Source organism: Biomphalaria glabrata, chromosome 1 (assembly GCF_947242115.1).
Source record: "Biomphalaria glabrata chromosome 1, xgBioGlab47.1, whole genome shotgun sequence".
NCBI classification, from domain to species: domain Eukaryota; kingdom Metazoa; phylum Mollusca; class Gastropoda; family Planorbidae; genus Biomphalaria; species Biomphalaria glabrata.
Window position 1 is genome coordinate 47,178,721 of NC_074711.1, and position 23,119 is coordinate 47,201,839.

Sequence of the window (23,119 nt, forward strand, 5' to 3'; positions counted from 1 at the left end):
ATTACGGCTGTTGCATAATGCCGCGCGTAAGATTGGCGTTTTCCATATTGAATGACACACCAAAATGACTATTTTCGTGTATATGTTTCCGTATATTTTAAGAACTGTTTCGTATATTTTGCGATTTCGGGAGATTTCCAGGAGCTCCTGGTAAATCGCCAGGAGGGGGCGGGAAATCTGTTTTAAGTTATAAAATTGTTTAATTAATTAATTTGTGCACCTTGAATTAGCGCAGTTCCTATGAAAGTGCGGGTCTTATAAAAGCGCGGGTCCTATGAAAGTGCGGGTCCTATGAAAGTGCTCTTGGTAAATCGACAGGAGTGCGCGGGAAATCTGTTTTAAGTTATAAAATGGTTTAATTTAATAATTTATACACCTTGAATTAGCGCGGGTTCCATGAAAGTGAGGATCCTTCGGTCACATAGGTTGCAGTGGCCTAAGACCGACCCTGCAAAATAGCGGCGTATGCTATGCCGCCGGTCGACTAGTTGTAAATAAAATAAATGAGAAATTGACGAGCTCTCATCCAAATTACAAGAAAGATGACGCTTACTATAAGCTATCCCGACAAGACTAATGTCTTATCTTTTGACTCAGGACCGGACACAACAGAACGCGACAACACATGTACCGGAAGCTTAAAATTGGAACCAGTGAAATCTGCCCATGTGGAGTATCACCAGAGAATGCCGACCACGGCCTCCAAAACTGCTCTCTGTACCAAGAGGCCCGTATTAGACACTGGCCCCAAAACACCCCAATAGAAAGAAAATTATTTGGAGAGCTCCCTGATTTGGAAACCACTGCGCAGTTCATCTCATGTACTGGACTAGTCATCTGAGCACTCCAACATAACAATCAGAACAAAGAAGAAAAAGAAGTTGGTGAAGTGAGTTGATGAAGTTAAGCCAGTGTATCTGAAGCTAGTCTGTTGATGTAGTCAGTTAATAAGTTGAGGAACTAAGTTTCACCTATTGTCTTCATGAAATTACATTTATTTGATAAAAAACAAATACAGTTCAGACTTATGTCGCTATCTCTCGTCACGTTCGTAGTTAGTTTTGTTTGTCCAGTCTTTGGAGTGTTGCACTGCGCACGAAGGATAGGCTTACCAATATGTCATCGTTTATCAAGATTTAGATTATAATCGTTATTTGCGTATTATCTTTATGTAAATAATCAGCATTTACATTTATTTTCGAGAGTCTCACTTGTTTTATGTTTAAAATAATTATTAGTAATTTTTTTTAGAAAAAAAAAAGGTCTAGCATATTTAATAAAAAACAGTTCGCGTTTACATTATACCTAAATTTAGCTATCTCAAAAATAATATGAAGTCGTTTTCTTAATATCTTTTCTTGTTTCTGAGCTCTAAACGTGACAGACGAACGGATGGACGGACGGACAGACCACATAAAGCAAAATAGTTTCTTTTTAACTTTAAAGGTCGCTAAAATGGAAATGAGATTATACTAGAACACTTTTTCTTTTTTTCCCCCACAAATGCTTTTAGGTTGGTTCTATTGACGGGAAGAGGGTTTAGGGTAGGGCTGGCGAACCTATGGCACGCGTGCCCAATCCGAGTCAGAAACCCCATTGACAACGAACAACATGCTGAGAATTACTCCCTTAGAGCACGTGAGAGGAAGCGAGCAGTGAGTCTTAAGGTTGCCTTGTCCCCGTACAAGGACAGCCTCTGTGTCGGCCATGAACCAGTTGTCTCTCTATCTAAGCCTTGTCCCAATCGTCCTTCGTGCAGAACTCTGCATTCGTAAAGAATGTGGTCTATTGTTTCATCGTCCTCCATGCAATGGCGACACCGTGTGTCGTAATTCTCCTTCCACCGTCCGAGGTAAGCACCAATTGGACAGTGTCCGACCCGGAACTGGGCTAGGACTGCCTGTTCCGCACGATTCAGTTGCCACCATGCATCTCTTTTATCTGGTCTACTCATTGCCCGGTAAAGCTCACGCCCCTTGTCCGAAGAATCCCAGCCGTCGTGCCAAAGTGTCAACATGCGCTGGTTGACTAGGGATCGTACACTTTGATAAGAGTACGGTTCATCATGTTCGAGCGCCGTTGCGACCGCGGTTTTCGCGAGCTGGTCAGCCAAATCGTGGCTGACCACCCCACAATGGGCGGGCACCCATTGCAAAGTAACGTTCACGCCGAATCGTAGGAGACGCTCTCCGACCGTTAGGACGTCCCATACCCTTCTAGCACCCTCATCCAGCCGTTCTAAGGCCTCCAGTGCGGCCACCGAGTCCGTGAAAAGGACTAAGTCGTTCGCTGACGCAGTCCCGTTACGTACTTTCGTTGCCACCCAGTCCAGTGCTTGGAACATTGCTTCGAGTTCAGCCTCGAGGCTCCCCTGAGCTCGTCACTTTCGGCATTGCCAGAGAGTCGAACTACCGCTCCGTACCCAGCTTTCACAGTTCCCTCGAGGTCTGCACAGAGCCGTCTGTGTAGATTGTGGTTACTCCGGCTGGATATGATGCGATAGTCTCTCTGGCTGCTTATAGTAGCCGTGTGGGGGGACTCTGCTTCGTCACCACTGGGTCGATCCCGCGTGCCCAATCCAGTTCTTTTGTAAACTTTGTTAAAAGTTCTTCTAACTTAGTGGCTGCAAGTTTTGGAGTTTCAAAAATTATAGCTAAGCATGAAAAACCTTTAAGTGACGGTGATTATATCAAGGAAGCAATGTTAGAAAGTGCGTCTTATTTGTTTGAAGGCTCTCAAAACAAGGATAAAGTCATTCAGAGAATAAAGGATTTGCCAATAAGCCGAAACACGGTTAAAGCGAGAGTTATGAAATTGCACGTTAATATTCAAGAACAAGTAAAGAAGGATATTAATGCATGTCAAGCCTATTCTATTTGCCTTGATAAAAGTACTGATGTGACATCGTCCGCTAGACTGGCCATCATTGCCAAATATAGCAAAGGAAATGAAATACACGAAGAACTAATAAAATTAGCAACTTTACCAACGACAACAGGTGCAGATATATGTCAAACTGTTGTGACTGAACTCAGAAATGCAGGTGTAGATCTCAAAAAATAGTTTCTGTTACAACTGATGGTGCTCCAAGTATGACTGGAAAAGATGCAGGTTTCGTTATTTTGTTTACTGGACATGTTGGACACCCACTAATAACTTTTCACTGCATTGTGTACCAACAAGCCCTATGTTCAAAAAAGGCTTAAAGGAACTTGAAGACATTATGAAATGTGTAACAAAAACCGTAAACTTCATTACTGCTCGTGCTTTGAATAAGAGAAAATTTGAACAGCTGCTAAATGAAGTTCAGTCCAGTTACTCTGGCTTATTAATGTACAATAACGTACGTTGGCTTAGCCGAGGTCACGTTCTGGAACGGTTTGTGGAATGCCTTGATGAAATTCGAATCTTTATGGATAATAACAAACAAAATTGCTCAGAATTGACAAATGTTGACTGGCTTATCAGACTAATGTTTTTTATACCGATTTTTCATCCCATTTAAATGAACATAATACGAAGTTGCAAGGTTTCGGAAAATCTGTCGATCAGGCATTTGACATCTTGACAGCATTTGAGAAAAAGTTGAAGATTTACAAACGTAACATAGAGAAGGAAGAATTAAAATATTTTAACAAACTGAAGAAATTTTATGATGATTTAAAAGTTCATGATACTACCGGCAAAGATTATCAGAAAAGATTGTTTTTAGAGATAATTGACACAACTGCTGAACAATTTTCACTGCGTTTTGAACAATTTCGAAAATTCAAGTACACCTCCAAATTTATAAAATATCCAGATACAGTAGATTTTGAAACTCTGGATTTGACCATGTTTTCTTGGATGGGATTACACGACTTTGAAATGCAACTTGTTGAGTTTCAGTCCAGCGCAATTTGGAGACAGAAATTTATTGACTTACGAATACGACTTGAATTAATTGAACGTGAACGGTTAAATGGATCATTAGAACCTCAGATATTAGCAGAAAATGATATTCTTCAAGTTTGGAATGACCTGCCTAAAACTTTCAATTCTCTGATAAAAGTAGCAACATCCATTCTGTCAATTTTCTCGTCTACTTACTCATGCAAATCTTCTACAATGAATTATATTAAATCAGAAGTTGCTTGACCGATAAACTAAGTGCGGCGTGTGTAACTTTGAAGAATACACGGTATACACCAGATATCAAACTGTTATCGTCTACCGCACAACAGCCGAAGTCGCACTGATTGACCTGCCCTAAGACTTCAAATCTGTAGGTCAGGATAATAAAATTGAATAAACAAGTAATATTGTTACTAAGCTGTTTTTATACATGCAGTTGACTTACTGGCTGTAGCACTTCTTTTATATAGCGGCGTCACTAGTAGACCTACTGGGCACGCAACAATCTTCATTGTTTTTAAATTGAAATTAATTGGCACTCGGACTGAAAAAGGTTCGCCAGCCCTGGTTTAGGGAAATACAGAACTGGTTAAAAAATATTTAAAGCTGTGTCCATTTAGGATTCACAGTATAGTAACTCAGTTTGTTCACTACCTATGTATGAAATCTTTTGAAATAGAACTATTGGCAAGTTTTCGAAATTTTCGAAAAAAAACAAAATAGGTAAAAAGAAAGCTGGAAGTCTTGGGGATAACAAGTAGAATATAATCATACTAACATTAAACACTGGCTACAGTCTTTGATTTGTTTAAATGTATGTATACCTTAACTTTATCAACCATACATGGAAAACTGGAGACATACCACATGAATGGAGAACCGCAAACATAATACCCATTTTAAAGAAAAATAAACCACCTGGAGACCCAAAAAGTTATAGACCAATATCTCTAACATCCAACATTGGCAAAATGGCAGAAAAAATGATCAATAACCGACTTTATTGGTGGCTAGAAAGTACTTGCTCACTCCACAATGCACAAGCTGGCTTCAGGAAAGCAAGTAGAACAGAAGACCACCTCTTTCGTTTTATCCAGGACACAGTAGAAGGGTTTCATGAAAACAAGCACACTACAGCAGTATTTATAGATATGCAGCAAGCCTATGATAGAGTGTGGAGAAAAGGTCTATTTTTGAAGATGAAAAAAATGGGCATCCATGGAAAAATGTACAGCTGGATCAAGGCATTCTTAAAAAATAGAACCATCCAAACCCGATTCGAAGGTGCCATCTCTAGTAAAAAAAAGTTTGGAAGAAGGACTACCACAAGATTCAGCCCTTAGCTGCACTCTCTTTCTAATCTTCATGAATGACCTCCCGGACCTCATTTCGGTCAATAAGGCACTTTATGCAGACGACCTTTTAATTTGGACTACAGAGAAATATCCAGTGCTGACTAGATCCAAACTAAATAGAGCCCTCACAACTATCTCCACATATTCAAAATTATGGAAAATGGAAATAAACAAAGAAAAGTCAGTTTATTCAATCTTTAGCCACAGCAACAAAACAGCAAAAAGAAACTACATCCTAAAAATAGACTCTCAGCCAATAAATAAAGAAGAAAATCCAACATATCTTGGTGTAAAACTAGAACAAAGACTGTCTCTAAAACACTTTATGGTAGATTTAAAAGAAAAGGCATCACAAAGATTAAACATAATAAAACACCTAGCAGGAACATCCTGGGGAGCTGAAAAGAAAACCTTAAGACAGTTATACACTGGATATGTCAGATCTGTAATGGATAACTGTCTCTCCATACAAGTAGCTGCCAACAAAACCTATCAATCATCATTAGATACAATCCAAAACCAAGCCTTGCGGTTAATTAGTGGAGGTATGAGAACTACTCCCACAGCAGCCTGTGAAATAGACTCCAATATTGAACCTCTTAAGTTAAGGCGCAACAGAGCAGCATTAGAAGCTATTGAGAGATACAGAAGGTTGGAGGACGATCATCCAAATAAATTACTAACACAGAGAAATAGGAAAAACAACCAAAAATAGCAAAGGACTCTGATCCAGCTTACTGACGAACTAGCCCTAAAACACCACCTACCCAATAACAGAGAAAAAATTACCAGGTTTTCAAACATTACACCCGGACTAAACTACAAACAACCAACCATCAAAACACATTTACTAAATATATAGTTCGTCCATCGTGGTTCGATGATGACCACTTTGTCATCCAGGGGGCTGAGGACTTTGCACTGGGGTTTTATGCCTCCTCATGTGGCTGGTGAGACCTATGTGAGCCCGGAATGTTCGGCTGCACACTGGGCAGGTTATTCCAGCTGGAGCTAGTGTCGTTTGCCTTGCTTTTCTTTTCTGGCGTTTTTCTTCTGCCTGCGTTGTTCGTTTTTCCTCAGCAACCTGTGCGCCAGTTTTCACAGCGTGACGCCATGATGCTCTGTCGTGTGCCTCTGTCTCCCAGGTGCCAGGCTCTATGCTGAACGCCTTCAGAGAAGCTTTGAGGGTGTCCCTGAAGCGCTTTCTTTGCCCACCTTGCGAGCGCTTTCCTTTGCTTAGTTTGCCATACAAGAGTCGTTTTGGGATGCGGTGGTCTTCCATTCTGTAGACGTGACCTGCCCATCGCAGCTGGGACTGCATCAGGATTGTGTGGATGCTTTGCAGACACGCTCTTCGAAGGACTTCTGTATCTGGTATTTTGTCTTGCCATTTGACATCTAGTATTTTTCTCAGACATGTCATGTGGAAGCGGTTTAGTCTCTTTGCATGTTTACTGTACACTGTCCATGTTTCTGAGGCATAGAGCAATGTAGGGAGGATGACGGCTCTGTAGACCCATAGCTTGGTGTTTGTGGTGATACCACGTCTGTTCCAGACATTTGTAGACAGTCTGCCATAGGATGCACTGGCCTTGGCCATACGCAGGTCGATTTCACTATCGATTTTTCCATTTCTGGAGAGTGTGCTGCCAAGATATGGGAATTTGTCCACTGCGTTTATATCCTGTCCATTTATAGTAATGCTTGGATCCGAGTAGGCTTTCCCAGGAGCAGGTAGATATAAGACTTCAGTCTTGTTCGTATTGATGGTAAGGCCAAAGTCTGAGCATGCTCTTGAGAAGTCACTGACGATGCTCTTCAGATCGTTTTCAGAGCAGGCATTTAGGGCACAGTCATCAGCAAATAGCAAGTCTCTGATTACTGCTGCATTTGTTTTTGATTTTGCTTTAAGCCGCCTCGGGTTGAATAAGCCACCATCAAATCTGTATGATATATTTATCCCGTTGTTTTCTCAATTTGTGAATGCATCTGTCAGCATAGCGGAGAACATGATACTGAACAGTGTAGGTGCTAGGACACAGCCTTGTTTTACCCCGTTTGATACTTCGAAGGGCTCTGATGGTTCTCCACTTTCTTGGACACGAGCCTTCATGCCATCATGAAATAGTCTCACCATGGTTATGAATTTTTGTGGACAGCCATACTTTGACATGATCTTCCAGAGTCCTTCTCTGCTAACAGTGTCGAATGCCTTTGTTAAGTCGACATATATTGAGAACAGGTCAGCATTTTCTTCTTGGCATTTTTCCTGGAGCTGCCTTGCTGCAAAGATCATGTCAATGGTTCCACGCTCTTTTCTGAAGCCGCACTGGCTTTCTGGTAGTAGACCATATTCTATGTGTTGCATAAGCCGATTTAGAAGGATGCGTGCAAGGATTTTCCCAGCAATAGAGAGAAGAGATATTCCTCTGTGGTTGTCGCAGATCTGGCGGCTTCCTTTTCGCTTGTATAAATGAACAATTTTGGCATCTTTAAAGTCTTGTGGTATTGACTCTTTTTCCCACATAATTAAGAAGAGCTTATGAAGTCTTTCAATCAGGGCTAATCCACCTTTTTTGTAGACCTCTGCGGGAATGGAGTCAGCTCCTGGGGCTTTTCCGCTTGCGAGCTGTTGAATGGCAAGATGGTTTCCTTTAGCGTAGGTGGGTCATCCATTTTTTCATTTATTGGTACTTGCTGTAGCCTGTCTATGGCCGCTTCATTTATGATGGAAGGTGTATTGAGAACCTTTTCGAAGTGCTCTGCCCAGCGTTTTAGGATTTCTTCCTTATCTGTCAATAGGATTGTCCCATCAGCATTTAATAGAGGGGATGAGCCTGACTTTGTGGGTCCATAGATTTCATTTATGGCATGGTAGAAGTTCTTGTGCTTGTCAGCAAATTCCTGTATTTTTTCCACTTTCTTGCTAAGCCAGTTATCTTGCATTTGGCGTAGCTGTTTTTGCACATTTTTGCGGATGTTAGTGAATGCATCTTTAGTGGACTGGGAGTTTGGGTTGTTCAGACACAATTTGTGGAGCTTGTGCTTTTCGTCTAATAGTTTTCTGATCTCAATACTGTTTTCATCAAACCAGTCCTGATGCTTTCTCTCCATAGGACCGAGTATGTTTAATGCTGTGCTATAGATAGCTTCTTTGAAGCATTCCCAGCTTTTATCTACATTTGATTCAGTTAGAACGGTGGACTTGAGGCAGTTCTCTATTGCATCTGCAAGCGACTTTTCAGTTTTGTCATCTGCTAAGCTGGCCGTGTTTAGCCTTTTTAGGGGTTTTGATTTTTGCGGACGTCTCTTTGGTTGGATACGAATGTTTAGTTTTGTGATGATGAGGCGGTGGTCTGTTCCACACTCTGCACCACAGCAAGATTTGGTGACACGAATGTCCTGACGGTCAGATTGTCTGGTGATGACGTAATCTATGAGGGGTGTATGGGGTATCTAGGAGGGGTAGCACCTCTAGTGGACAGGCAGTCGTACCCTCTTTTTTTACTAAATAACACCTTAACAAAAGAATCAAATCCACTGGAGCTCAAAGGAACAAAATAAACTCCACACAACTACCCCTTTGCAGACATTGCGCCCACCCCTTTGAAACCGTAAACCATATCCTCTTTGAATGCCCCTCCCTAATCCACCTTAGGCAGACCCTACTTCCACTACAGCCCAACATAACCAACACCCTTTACGGCAGTGCTGAACAGCTGAAGAAAACAGCACACTTTTTTTTCCTTGGCACAGTCTGCAAAAGAGCTCACAGCTCAGCAGCAATAAAGCTGGCTAGAAGAAGAAGAAGAAGAAGTATGTATATAGTTTTTATTTTTCAGCTTTCAATAAAATGGTTGGAACATAATTTTGTTTTTAATTGCATCCAGTACCACTTCCCCACATAGAACCATTTTTCTTTTGAACTTCCAATAAGACGGCCTGTATTTTGTCTAGTCCGTAACATAGTTTTGTCACTTAAATTGTAATATCTGTTACGGTGAATTGGAACAGTAAACCCCCCAACACTTACTTTTGTTACTTTTGCAGCAGAAGCTCTGGTCCAATCTCTTTTGTGGGTCTTTGGGGGGGGGGGGTGTCTGGAAGAAGGTTTCCGTGCTGCCTTTAGGCGCTCAACAAACACAAACACAACTTCAACGTTCAAGTCGAGATTCGAAACCCACTTTTTCCTTTTTTATCAATTTTTCTTGCCACCCCGTAATGGTTAAGTGTATTTGGCACATCGTCTGGGATGCCCTATGGACTGTCTTCTCGATGGTCTCGGGTTCGAATCCTGACCGCCGTCTTCGTTTAGAAGCTTTGGTCCAAGATGTAATAATTTTCTATTTTGAAGGAATATCCGAAGCATGTAAAACAATTTAAGGCTATGATCAGTAATCCTTCCAGGACTATTCCTCTATCAAGCAAATACCCAAATGTGATGCTAGATATTAACATTATTATAAAAACTCGCCCACCTCCACCAAAAAAAAATCGTATATACAGTCTGGATATTATTTGGCTTCTTAATTCAATTTGGAATTATAGAAATATAGGAAATAGGAAAATATCAAGTTTGCTTTTATACATTTTTTTTATATCTCGAACGTGAAGGGACGTCTGTAAAGTATACGTTACTAGGAAGAGGAAATAAAACATACAATAGAACGTCATTTTAAAAAGAAACATTCAAAATTGGATTGAAAGAAAGCCAACACAAATGGATTTAGTGTCATTTAGAGTGCCTAGCCTGACTGGTTTCTAGAAGTGCCAGGTTTTTCCCAACTAAGGAGTAACTGTTAAATTTTAATAGTCCCTATGTGGGAGAACTAGTGAATCACTAAGTTTCATCTCAAAATGCTCCACGCTTCTTGTAAAAAAAAAAAAAAAGAAGTAGGCTATCTTTACTATTAAACAGTAGTATTTCTACTTCATAAAAACGTAGTCTAGTTTGTCTAAGCACAAGGTAAGTAATAACAGGTTGAATTTTCATTTTCTTTTCGTCCATCCCAAGTGGGAGAATTAGACGTGAGTGAAGAATGAATTAATCTGTCAAGAAAGAGCTCTTGAAAATATATTAGACCTATATAGATTAGCATTCACTGGCGGATCCAGGAGAGGGGGTGGTACGTGGATCTCCCCTCATTCGGCCACACACCCCACCCCAAAGTGGGAGACGGGCGAATTTTAGTAGAGAAATGACACAAATTCGTTACTTATCTTAATAATATATACTAATTATTTATATATCAACCAATTATTAGATTTTGCCCCCCCCCCCTTGTAGTATGTTGCCCGATTTCGGGGGGGGGGGGGGGTTATTGTATCAATCTACTCCCCAACCCTGAGTTTTCTTTCGGAAGACGTTTATTATACCCTAGAATAGGTTCTTTCTGGAATTAGTGGAAAATTTGTAGACTTGTGCCAGCAAGGTCGATGAGTTCCCCCGGGAAGCCCCGCCGCCAAGAAACTATTTCCGGTATTGAAAGCCTAAAAAATGCATATTCTGAGGTATCTACAGTGCATTATTCTGCTATTAAAAAGTTTTATTTCAAAACCTGTGGTATTCTTTATGATTTAGATGCTTCCGCGCCTTTCGGCTCATTGAGCAGCAAGTTGTTTCCACAAATATCTATAACTGACAATGTCTGAAGCTTCTTCCCACCTGCTCAAAGGACCTCTATGAAAGTGTGAAGTTTTACTAGGATGTTCCTGTTTGCGATTTCCTTGTAATATCCTCCATGTCATTGAAACTCTTATTATGCGTAATTCATTTTGTCGGAATACATGTCCCGCAAACCTCATGCGACGCTCTGTCACAAGGGGTCGACTCCCAGTTCGGCATAGGATTTCCTTGATTGAGACCCGATCTCTATAACTAACTCCTAAAATCCGTCTTAGTCATCTTTGTTGAGCCCCATTTAGCCTTTTTCAATTTCGGCAGATGACTATCCATTGCACTTTATTAATGGAGTCCAGCCACTGGTAGAAATTTTGTAACCTCTCTTGGCTACGCTCTTGGAATTAGGTGACTGTAGTTTGCTTTAGATTTTATATCGAAAAGGGAAGTTTTATCGTCAAAATCATCTGTTGTGGGGTTTTAAACTAACAAATTCACAAACCCCATTTAGCTACGCTAATAGAATTTGGTGCGTGTAGTTTACTTTAGAATAATATTGAAAAGGGGGTTTTTAACCTCAAAACTCTTTGTTGGGGGATTTTAAACTCAAAAGCATCTGGCATGGTTTTAAACTAAAAAAAAATCCATCTGGAGTAGGGGGGTTTACACTCAAAACCTCCCATTGGCTTGGCTAAGCTCAAAGATTTTGAGTGTGTCATTTACATTTTTAGCGCCCCCGTAAGGGGAAAAAGCCGCTATTAGGTTTGTGCAAAAAGTCCGTCTGTCTGTCTGTCCGTCTGTCCGTCTGTCACACTCAGATATCGAAAACTAGAAGAGATATGAAAAATATTATTTCACCATTAAATGCGGCTTGAAAAGTTTAGGTGCAACGGCTACTTTTGGTTTTCTAAAAGCAAACCGTTTAATTTAAAAATTAATTATGCAAGCGATTTTTTCATAAAAATACACCAATTCTAAAACAATTACGTAAATGTAAGGGAGGCAATGTTACAATATGCTAACAAAGATGGACAATTTTTGTGCACTTTCAGTATCACTAAATCAAATAAGTTTATAAAATGTACAAGAAATGTTTACAACAAATATAAATAATAGTTAAAGGTGTTTTTTCTGGTCAACTAGCTGCTAAAATTAATAGAAAACATTTCTGTTTGTTTATAAAGGCTAATAATGCACTTTGTATGTAAATGTCACTCAGATTTTTTAAAATGGACTTTTTATGCAGCGACTTTCGTGCAGTAGCGTAATGTCGCAACAGGTCACAGTGCTAAACCAATTCCTTAAACTTTTTTTTAAAAATCAGATTTTATTTATATTTTGTTTAGTGCCCCTCATCCGAATAAAAGAAGCTTATTTTTGTGCGTTTTGTCTGTTGGTCGGTCTGTCCGTCACGATTAGATTAACAAATAACACTAAAGGAAGACTATTGTAAATCTGATTTAACCTTTAATTTTTCATTCAGGAATATTGCAATAGTTTTAAGTATCTATAATAGATTGTTCCGGATGTTTTGTGAAAAACAAATCAATGCCAGCGAATATTTTTTTGCTCTTCTAACTTATATTAGATTTTATTTCTATGCTTAAACGTTGCAATAAACTTGGAGTGATCGTTAAATGAACTTGTGTGTTACCCGTGCTTGTAATCGTGCTAGTATTTGTAATCGTGTTCGCATTATCGTAGTCTGTGAATCGTGACCAGTCTGTACTGTGTTATTGTGTGTATCAGTCGTGTTTTATTGAAATAAAGCCTTGTTTCTAAGGTTATGAATTGACTTAGTTTATTACAATTTATTTCAATACAACCATTCTTAAATGGACAAGTTTTTGCGTCCCAATAGACTGGATGCTGATCCTAGTTCAACTAATGCTTCAGTTACATGAAAACATTGGATTTCTTGTTTTGACAGATTCGCAACGAAGGTAGGGGCTAGTGAAAGCGAACAGTTTGACCTGCTATGCAACTTTGTGTCTCCATCCTTATATCAGTATATTTCTACCTGTTCTAAATACTCAGAAGCAAAATCTATTCTTGAGAATTTATTTGTGAAGGCCCCTAATGAAACATTGGCCAGACATTTGCTTGCAACTTGCAAACAAGAAGTCGATCAAAGTCTTGATCAATTTGTACACAAGCTGAGAGTGATGGCCAGAGATTGTCAGTTCCGAGCTGTCAGTGCTGACAAAAATGAAGAGAACGCCATTCGCGATGCCTTCGTTAGCGGCATGCGTTCGAGTGTAATTAGACAGAGGCTACTTGAGAAAAGATCCCGTGACTTGAAAATGGCTTTAGATATTGCCAAGACTCTCGACATGGCCCAAAAAGAATCCAGTTCGTTTAGTACTCCTTCTCAATTGGTAGAGTCATCTCTTTCGTCATCGGCAATCTCAACCGAAGAAATGGTGGACTCAGAAACAATCGCAACAGTGAATACTAAATGTTTCTTTTGCGGAGGTAGTCGGCATCTCAGAGCGAAATGCCCTGCCAAAGACTGCGTGTGTCATTGGTGCGGGAAAAATGGACATTTTTCGAAGGTTTGAGGTCTCGCAACACTCCTATAACCAAAACAAAAGTCAAAACATCTCCTAGCCACGAGATTAAAAGACAATCTTGTAAAGATTGTAGCTGCATTAAGGACTCTACACATCTAACATCACTAATTGCTACTTCGTCTGTACCTGGTTTAACTAACTAAATCAACAGTACACTAATTGCTACTTCGTCTGTACCTGGTTTAACTAAATCAACAGTACACATCTCTGTAAATGGCGTGAACCTCAAAGCCCTAATTGATACAGGTAGCGGGGAAAGCTACATTTCTTCAAACATACCAAGAGAGTACGATTGGTCAGTGACACGTTCAAAGCACAAAATTTCTATGGCGTCATCTCAACTGTCAAGCGTCACAAGAGGCCACATGTTGGCATCGCTAAAATACAAAGGGGAAGTTTACAATCAATTCAAACTTTCGTTACTAGATGAACTTTGCACTGATGTAGTGCTTGGGTTAGATTTCCTCGCATTACACAAAGAACTGATAATTCCATTCAACGGTGGTCGACCTGCATTTCATGTTTGCTCGCTCAATGCTGTGAAGGTAGAGGCACCACAATTGTTTGCAAATTTATCCCCTGATTGCAGACCTATTGCTACTAAATCTCGTCGTTACTCCTTCCAAGACACACAATTTATTAAAGCTGAAGTTGAGAAATTGATACGAAACGGTATCATTGAACCTTCCAAATCACCTTGGAGAGCTCAAGTCCTTGTCACGACCAATGAGCGGCACAAAAAGCGAATGGTCGTTGATTATAGCCAAACTATAAATAGATTTACTTACCTGGACGCTTACCCCATGCCTAGAGTGGATGAAATGGTGGAGAAAATTTCCAGGTATGAAATCTTTAGCACATTGGATCTGGAGAGTGCTTATCACCAAATACCTATCCAACAGAGCGAAAAGAAATACACAGCCTTCGAAGCTTGTGGTAAACTCTACCAGTTTTGCAGAATACCCTTTGGGGTCACTAACGGTGTAACTTGCTTCCAGAAAACCATAGACACTATTATAGAAAAAGAAAAGTTGTCTGACACGTTTGCCTATGTCGACAATGTAACAATATGTGGTACAGATGTAGACTCCCATAACAAAAATCTGTTGCATTTTCAGAAGTTAGCTCTGGAATACGGAATAACTTTCAACGAAAGTAAAAGTGTATTTGCTACTAAGAAGGTAAAGCTGCTTGGATATGAAATATCCAAAGGGCATTTGAAGCCGGACCCTGATAGATTTCAAGCTCTGCGAGATTTGCCACCTCCAAAAGATCTGAAGTCTCAGAAAAGAATTGTAGGACTTTTGGCATATTATGCTCACTGGATACCAAATTTCTCCGACAAAATGTATCCTATAATGAAAAATCAAATTTTTCCTGTACCCACAGAAGTAAAAACAGCTTTGGAAGACTTGAAAGAAGAATTGCAGAAAGCAGTAATTTTCACCATAAAGTATGACCATCCTCTAATAGTGGAAACTGACGCTTCTGACATCGCAGTAGCTGCCACTTTAAATCAGGAGGGAAAACCTATTGCATTCTTCTCTAGAACTCTTTCACCTACTGAAAGGCATCAATCTGCCATAGAGAAAGAAGCCACTGCAATAATTGAAGCCATACGCAAATGGAAGCATTATTTGTGTGGCAATCATTTTACCCTTATTACGGACCAGCGGTCTATTTCATACATATTTAAAGACACTCGTGACAAGAAAATTAAAAACGATAAGATACAAAGGTGGAAATTGGAACTAGCAAGCTTCAAGTTTGATATACAGTATAGACCTGGGAATGCCAACACAGCAGCAGACACCTTGTCTAGAGGGCACTGTGCAACCATAACGAAACAAAGTAGCCTGAAGACGTATCATGACTACCTGTGTCATCCAGGTGTCACTAGACTTCTACATTATGTCAGGTCAAAGAACTTACCCTTCTCGGTTGAAGAGGTCAGACAGACCATTCAACAATGCAGAACCTGCAATAGAATTAAACCGCAATTCTATAAGGAATTTGCAGGTACGCTCATCAAGGCCACACAGCCGTTTGAAAGAATAAGTGTTGACTTTAAAGGTCCTTTGCCATCAGCTACTCGCAACAAGTATTTGTTAACAATGATTGACGAATATTCGCGGTTTCCATTCGCTTTTCCCTGTCCTGATATGACATCTAAGACAGTAATAAAGTGCTTCGACCAGTTATTTTTCCTCTTTGGAACACCCAGTTACATCCACTCTGATCGTGGCACATCATTTAAGTCCACAGAAACTACAGAATATCTACATTCTAAGGGCATAGCCACTAGCAGGACAACGCCCTACAATGCAAAAGGAAATGGGCAAATAGAAAAGTTGAATAAAACATTGTGGCAGGCTATTTTATTAGCATTGGACTCAGGGAAGTTGGAACTATTACAGTGTGAATCTGTGTTGCCCCAGGCACTTCACTCAATTTGATCATTACTGTGTACTTCTACTAATGAAATTCCAAACGAACGGATCTTCAAATTCAACAAAAGATCGCCAACGGGAACAGCCTTGCCTACTTGGCTACAGAACCCAGGCAAAGTATTACTAAAATCCCCTGTAAGATCTTCTAAATTTGACCCATTGGTACAAGAGGTTGAACTTATTAGGTGCAACCCACAGTACGCCCATATACGATTTCCAAACGGCCGGGAGGAGACAGTGTCGCTTAGGCACCTGGCGCCGAAGGAAAGTTCCACGAACGACTATTTCGAACCAGAGAACGGTATTCTGCCTCAAGAGGTCGGTGACTCTTTGGATCTCTCACCAGGGAGTCGCTACGTGCCTGAAACTATCAGTAATTCACAGAGTCCCACCCCCAATGATGTACAACCAGCCAGAAGTCATCAGTGACTCACAGCGGAGCCACCCAATGCCAGAGGCCAATATTGACTCGAGTCCCGTACAGGACAGTTACGACTTGCAAGGAGAAAAGTCTACGCCAGAGATACCTCCGGATCCTTTCCTTCATACGCATGGTTATAACCTAAGACCGAGAAAGAAATAAAGGAGGGGTGAATGGAGTGATCGTTAAATGAACTTGTGTGTTACCCGTGCTTGTAATCGTGCTAGTATTTGTAATCGTGTTCGCATTATCGTAGTCTGTGGATCGTGACCAGTCTGTACTGTGTTATTGTGTGTATCAGTCGTGTTTTATTGAAATAAAGCCTTGTTTCTAAGGTTATGAATTGACTTAGTATATTACAAAACTCATCATCTTTTATACATTGTTCCGGTTTTTTTAATGTAAATAGCATACAAATGCTAAATAAAAATATCTATACCGATTTATATTTCAATAACTATAAAGTTGTTCAGGATATTGTTTTATAAAAAATAAATTATGTCAAATGATTATTTGAAATCGCATAATTGACTAATATTACACTTATATTCTTTGACACTATGTCACTGTAGTTTATTTATCCATATCTGTTCCGAATTTTTAACTTAAAACAAATTTATGTCAAATGACTTTATTTTTTTCAAAAATATCGACAATAGGCTGTTCAGGATTTTAAAATAAGAAAGTAATTGGCTAGAAACGATTATTGAAAATCACTTTTTAATTTATTTTACAGTTAATTTTCTTGCCGAAACATAATAAAAGTTGTTTAATCGGTAAAGAATGTTCCGGATTTTGTTTCGAAATGTTTAAAATCCCTCTTCTAATAAATAAAGAAATAAATTTCTCTTTTACGAAAATTGGTTGTTCCGGATTTTTTATGAAAAATATTTTAACTCTATTTATGTAAAATCGCACTTCTCTCTTACACTACATTTAACTTTCTAGCTAAAACTTTAGAAAATCTTATTATCGTTAATATTATGTTCCGATTTTTAAGGAAAACAACTTCCTAACACCAAAGTATGGTTTGAAAATCACTTCATAAGGCTATGGTACATCTAATTTTCATAACAGACCATCCCACAAATTTAATTAACGGTATCTCACTATAAATACATAAACATCCGGAACAATCTAATATAGAAACTTAAAACTAATGCAATGTTTCGGAAGGGAAATTACATTTTAATCAGATTTTCAATAACTTTTAGTCTTTTTTTTTCTCGCTATTAACATGACGGACAGACAGACTGACAGACAAAACAAAAAAAAAGCGTCTTTAATCCCTTTATATATATGTTATATACATATTTAGTCTAACTAACCATCAAATGAAATGCTAAAGGAACTCACTCGGTGCACCAATGTCTATGAACCCTCGAGAAGCTGCTCGTATAGAAGACATTTTTTAGTCTAACTAGGCCGTGTGACGTAATGGAATTTTTTTCCTCTGACGTCATATGGAGTTAATTCTTTAAATGAAATGCTAAAAGAAATCACTCGGTGCACCAATGTCTATGAACCCTCGAGAAGCTGCTCGTATAGATGACATTTTTTAGTCTAACTAGGCCGTGTGATGTATTGGATTTTTTTCCTCTGACATCATATGGAATAAATTCTTTAAATGAAATGCTAAAACAACTCGGTATAGTAATGTTTATTAAACCTCGTAATGTGACTCGCATTTTAAAAATACAATAGCTAGATTTAGATCTAATCTAGATTGTTTACACTAGATCTAGATTTTTTTTAAACACTAGAACTAGATTTTTTACACTAGATCTAGATTTTTTTTTTACACTAGAGCTAGATTTTTTAAAACTAGATTTAGATTTAAGTTCTAATTAAAATCATTGTAGAATCTAGGTCTAGAATTTCTTGGTCTAATTTAGAATGTTTGTTGTTTTACATGTATCAGATGTTCCTTCAGAGTTGTAGTCCAAACCTCCCTCAGGACGACGGGGGATAGGAGCGGGTAGGGTTTGAACCTGGGACCATCGATGAATCCAAACGACAGTCAAACCGCACTACCCGACAGCCATGATTTAGACTAAAAAAAATTTTTTACAACGTCAAATGAATCTTTGAAACATTATTACTTTTAACAATCAAAACAAAATCACGTCTTGGATATTCCTTGTGAATATGCGGATCCGACAGGGATCCGTCTCCCACGGGGGCCGCCTCTGAGTTTGTGTGTCAACACAAACTCTCTTTGTAATCTTGTTTTTTATATTGAAGTGGTATTTTTTAGCATGACTCCGATGAAGGGGGGTTTAAACTCAAAACCCTCTTTGGCTACGCTAGTGGGATTTTGAGTGTGTAATTTGCTTTTTTTTTATAGAAGTATTTTTTCGCTTCAAATCCCGCTGAAGGGGGTTTAAAGTTAAAACTCCTTTGTTACTCTCAAAGATTTGTGAGTAATTTGCTTTTTTATATTGAAGAGGGGTTTTATAGTAAATTTCGGAGGGGGTTTTAAAATCAAAATCTTCCTTAGCTATGCTTTGGAAATTGGGGATTGTCGTTTGCATTATTTTTTGTTTGTTTAGTTTTAGAAAAGAGGGGAATTTAACTGCAAAACCCCCTTGGCTGCGCTGGGGCAAGTGATGGTTTAGTATTAAAATCTCACCTAAAATAAACAAAATCGAAGCAAAAAATCAGTCATTAAAGTCCGTTTCCCCCGCCCTGCGGGGGGAATTTCATGACGAGCGGGGGCGGCTACACCCATGATGCTGTGTATGTTTGTTTATAGGGGCGTTATACACCGACTATGTCCGATGATTTATTTCCCAGGCCATATATTGTTTATTAGGTCAAACACTTCTTTTTTTTTCCCTTTTTTGCACTCTAAGGAAATCGGCCCTCATTTAAAAGGTTCCACGTATTTTTTAAGCATGTGATTTTATGTATCTAATTCTATTATCTATTTCTTTTGAATTGGAAAGACTCTCTTTCTCTCTCTCTTCTTTTCTTTCTTTCTCTCTTCTTCTCTTTCTTTCTCTCTTCTTCTCTTTCTCTGGAATTCTTCTTGTTTACTCCATTGGCTTGAATTGGAACGACCCGTTTTATAAATCCTCCCAGACAAAGCCATGCATACTTTTTACCCGTAAATTCTTGTCAAACTTCTCTTCCTCTCCCCCACTCTCCCTCCCACAACAGAAATAGTTTCATCCTACATGCAATCTCTCTGACTTATTCAATAGCGAAAGATTAAAAATCTATATATATAATTCTCTTCATGGCTGAACAGTTTGGACACCAAGAAGTAAAGGTAAGATCACTATTTTATTTCTGCAAGTCGGACTAGAGTTACTTCACGAAAAAAAGAGGGGGGGGGGAGAACAAGTAGTATTCACCCGTCACTAAATCGCAGGGCCGGACTTAACCATTGTGACCAAGAAGTCTTGGAAAGATCACTCTTTTATTTATTTATACCCCACCCAACTTTAGCGGCGAAAAAAAGAGGGGGGGGGGGAGAACACGTAATATTCACCCGTCACTAAATAACAGGGCCGGATTTAACGTTTGTGACCAAGGAGTCATGGAAAGATCACTCTTTTATTTCTGCAAGTCGGACTAGATTTACCCCACGTAAAAAAAGAGGGGGGGAGTACAAGTAATCTACTCTGTATTCACCCGTCACTAAATAGCAGGGACGGGCTTAATCATTGTGGGGCACTATGCGAAACGAATTAGGCGGGCCCAAGTTTGGGTAGGGATACGGATAATAAGTGCAAATTAAGAGTTAGTATTAGAAAATAAATTCGTATGTGCATTTGATTCATTCTTTACTAAGTACAGAATTATTTACGAGCACTGCGTGTATCGAAGTCAAACAGTATATCATAAAAATTACATTTCCTACCTAGATCACGCTCAATAGAAAGAATTACCAAATGTTTCAATCTATGTACTGGAATTGTTGACCCGAAGTAATTCTTCATTAGTTTGAGGCGCGAGAAGCTTCTTTCACAAGATTCCACAATTACGGGTATTGCATAATGCCGTTTTTTTTTTAATCGCGCATATGATTGGCGTTTTCCTTATTGAATAACACCCCAAAACGACTATTTTTGTCTATATATTTCAGGAGATTTATATGAGTTTTTAAAATTTTCGGAGATTTCTAGGACTTTTTCGTATATTTTGCAATTTCTGGAGATTTCCAAGAGCTCATGGAAATCAGGAGGCCGTGGGAAATCTGTTATAAGTTATAAAATGGTTTAATTTAATAGTTTATACACTTAGAATTAGCGCGGGTCCTATGAAAGTGTGGGGCCCAGTACGGTCGCAAAGATTGCAGTGACCTAATGCAGGCCCTGCAAAATAGCGGCGTATGTTACGCCGTGGGTCGACTAGTACTCTATATTGCTTTTTGGTCGGAACCCCCCCCCCCCTTGATCTTTCGTTTTTTATTTCACCCTGCGCACCATTGGCCAATGATGTTTGTAGGCCTTTGTGTGTATTATTGATTGGCCAATGATGTTTGTAGGCCTTTGTGTGTATTATTGACTGGCCAATGATGTTTGTAGGCCTTTGTGTGTATGACTGGCCAATGATGTTTGTAGGCCTTTGTGTGTATGACTGGCCAATGATGTTTGTAGGCCTTGGTGTATATGACTGGCCAATGATGTTTGTAGGCCTTTGTGTGTATGACTGGCCAATGATGTTTGTAGGCCTTTGTGTGTAGGCTATCACTGAATGGCTAGAAACCTTAGTGTGCCTTAGTGTTAAACATCATCCAAAGCCTTTATGTCTGGCCAACAATGTTTGTAGGTCTTACTGTGTATGATTGGCCAAAGATGATTGTAGGTCTTAGTGTGTATCATTTGCCAAACACCAAGGGCCTATGTCAGAACTTTCCTGACGATCTGCACGTGGAGTGTTTATCTCAGTACATTTCCGAAGGGTCGTGTCCACGTCATGCTAAACCTCTGGAATACATTGGCCTTGACCTCATGTGTTGGCCGGTCACTGGTCTATTAGTAGGTGTCTTTTTACCGATGTGCTCCAAGCAAAAGATAACTCAGACGGTCAAAGTTCCCTTGTGTCATTAGACTTTTATAAAAGAAAAAGATTTTAAAAGAAGGATTTCTGGACATTGGTATTGATATTGTCGAACTGTAGGATAGGCTGATTTCAAAGTATTTCATTGATCAATACATTTTATTTCTTTTATTTGAATATATTTAAAACTGACCTTCTTGATTTTCATAGGTATCGATCCTGTCCTGAACTGGCCTCGGCAACTTGTCAACAAGACTCCCCTGCATGTGACATGGCCCCAATGACTGACCAAGATGGGATTCTTATGCACACCACTCCAGTCGTACGTAACAGTCTGTGTGTTGACCTGCCGGAGATTGAAGTCAATAACTTCCGGTCAGCTGCTGCTACGCCCAGTCCACCGTCAACACCCGGAAGTCAAAGAAAAGATGTTATGACCACATCTTTTAACTCTCATTCTACTGCGCGACGTAAACTGGACAGTGCTGGGGTCATTATTGGACACAGTCTGCCCGATGATCTCCCTTTGAAAGAAGAGAATCTTCGTCGCTTGGAAGAGTTACGTGTTCAAGGGGTCTACAAGAACAGGCCGTTTGAGGAAGTGACCGACAGTGAGCGTCAGTGGCAGGCCGAGACAGATGACGAATCCTCTTTATGTACATACAGCAGATATCACACTCAAGGACTATCCAATGTCCAGAATGTGGACAAATGTACACAGTGGCTGCAAAGTATACAACTGAATTCAACGGATAAAATTAAATCCAGAAGTCAAATACAGTTGACACCGATTTAACTGTTACAGTCAAACATAATAGACTAGTAGAAAAGAATTTATTGAACTTTGGCTAGCGGATATTGTATTTAAATAAATCAACAGTATAATGTCATGGCCAAATTGAATAAGATGAACCCTTTAGTTCTGCTTTGTTTATTTTGTACAATAGATATCTACTTTGAATATCAACTAGACAACCTCAATGAAACAAACACATTCCTAACCCAAAATATGTTCTTGTAATTAATTAATTAATTTTCTTTCTGCAAACACCCCCGTCCCCATTACTGCTGAGGAAGTTTATATTTCACTAGCATTACCCACCAGCTACGCCCGTTGATTTGGTCCCAGACTAAATATTGTACTCCTTTCATTCTTTTTCTCACCTCTAACTTGGACCGGCCCATAAATCACTTCTCCCCCCACCCTCACGCTAAGCCTTAGGAAATAGTCCCACACACAATCCTTCATTGACGTTTCAGCTCTTGATCGAAATAGTTCAAAGTCTCTCTGCATGAGCCATTTTTTATAGTATTGCATCCTGTGCATCGAACACTCAAATACTATTTTGGACGAACCCCTCTCCCCATGTTAAACCTCACCTGACATAATGTTGGCCTATGACTGGTCGTTTGGTACGGCCGGCTTACCTCCCCCACACAAACTTCTGGCCTCAGAATTCTAGATTCACATTTCTACTTTTTCCCGATACCACCCTTAAAATATTTGACATACAATCACTGACTTGTCTTCGGCTTTTCTATTCAATATTCAAGTATTTCATCAGCTTTATGTTGATTATGGTCGGACAACTTTATTTGTTATCAATCTGGCTCGGAACGCTCTCTCACCCAAGAATTCTATTCTCTTTTTTTTTTCACCCTCAACACACAAAGTACTATTGTTATACCAACATTTCATTTTGTTTTTATAGATTTTTACACACAAAAAAACACTTAGTCAGTCAATGTCGTCTTCACATGACAAAGATATATGTCTATGCAAGTTTCGCGCCAAG

The 23,119-nt window shown here is 39.4% G+C and overlaps 1 protein-coding gene across 3 annotated transcripts in view; it reads left to right on the forward strand.

Moving 5' to 3' along the window:
- Nucleotides 1–22,242, forward strand: part of LOC129928067 (uncharacterized) — a 36,666-nt gene extending 14,424 nt beyond the window's left edge. For all 3 annotated transcript variants that reach the window (XM_056040346.1, XM_056040355.1, XM_056040365.1), the window contains exon 3: nt 21,534–22,242. In XM_056040346.1, coding sequence (XP_055896321.1) covers nt 21,534–22,119 — 586 coding nt within the window. In that variant the 3' untranslated portion in view covers nt 22,120–22,242. The remainder of the gene's footprint in view (nt 1–21,533) is intronic.
- The last annotated feature ends 877 nt before the right edge of the window (nt 22,243–23,119 follow it).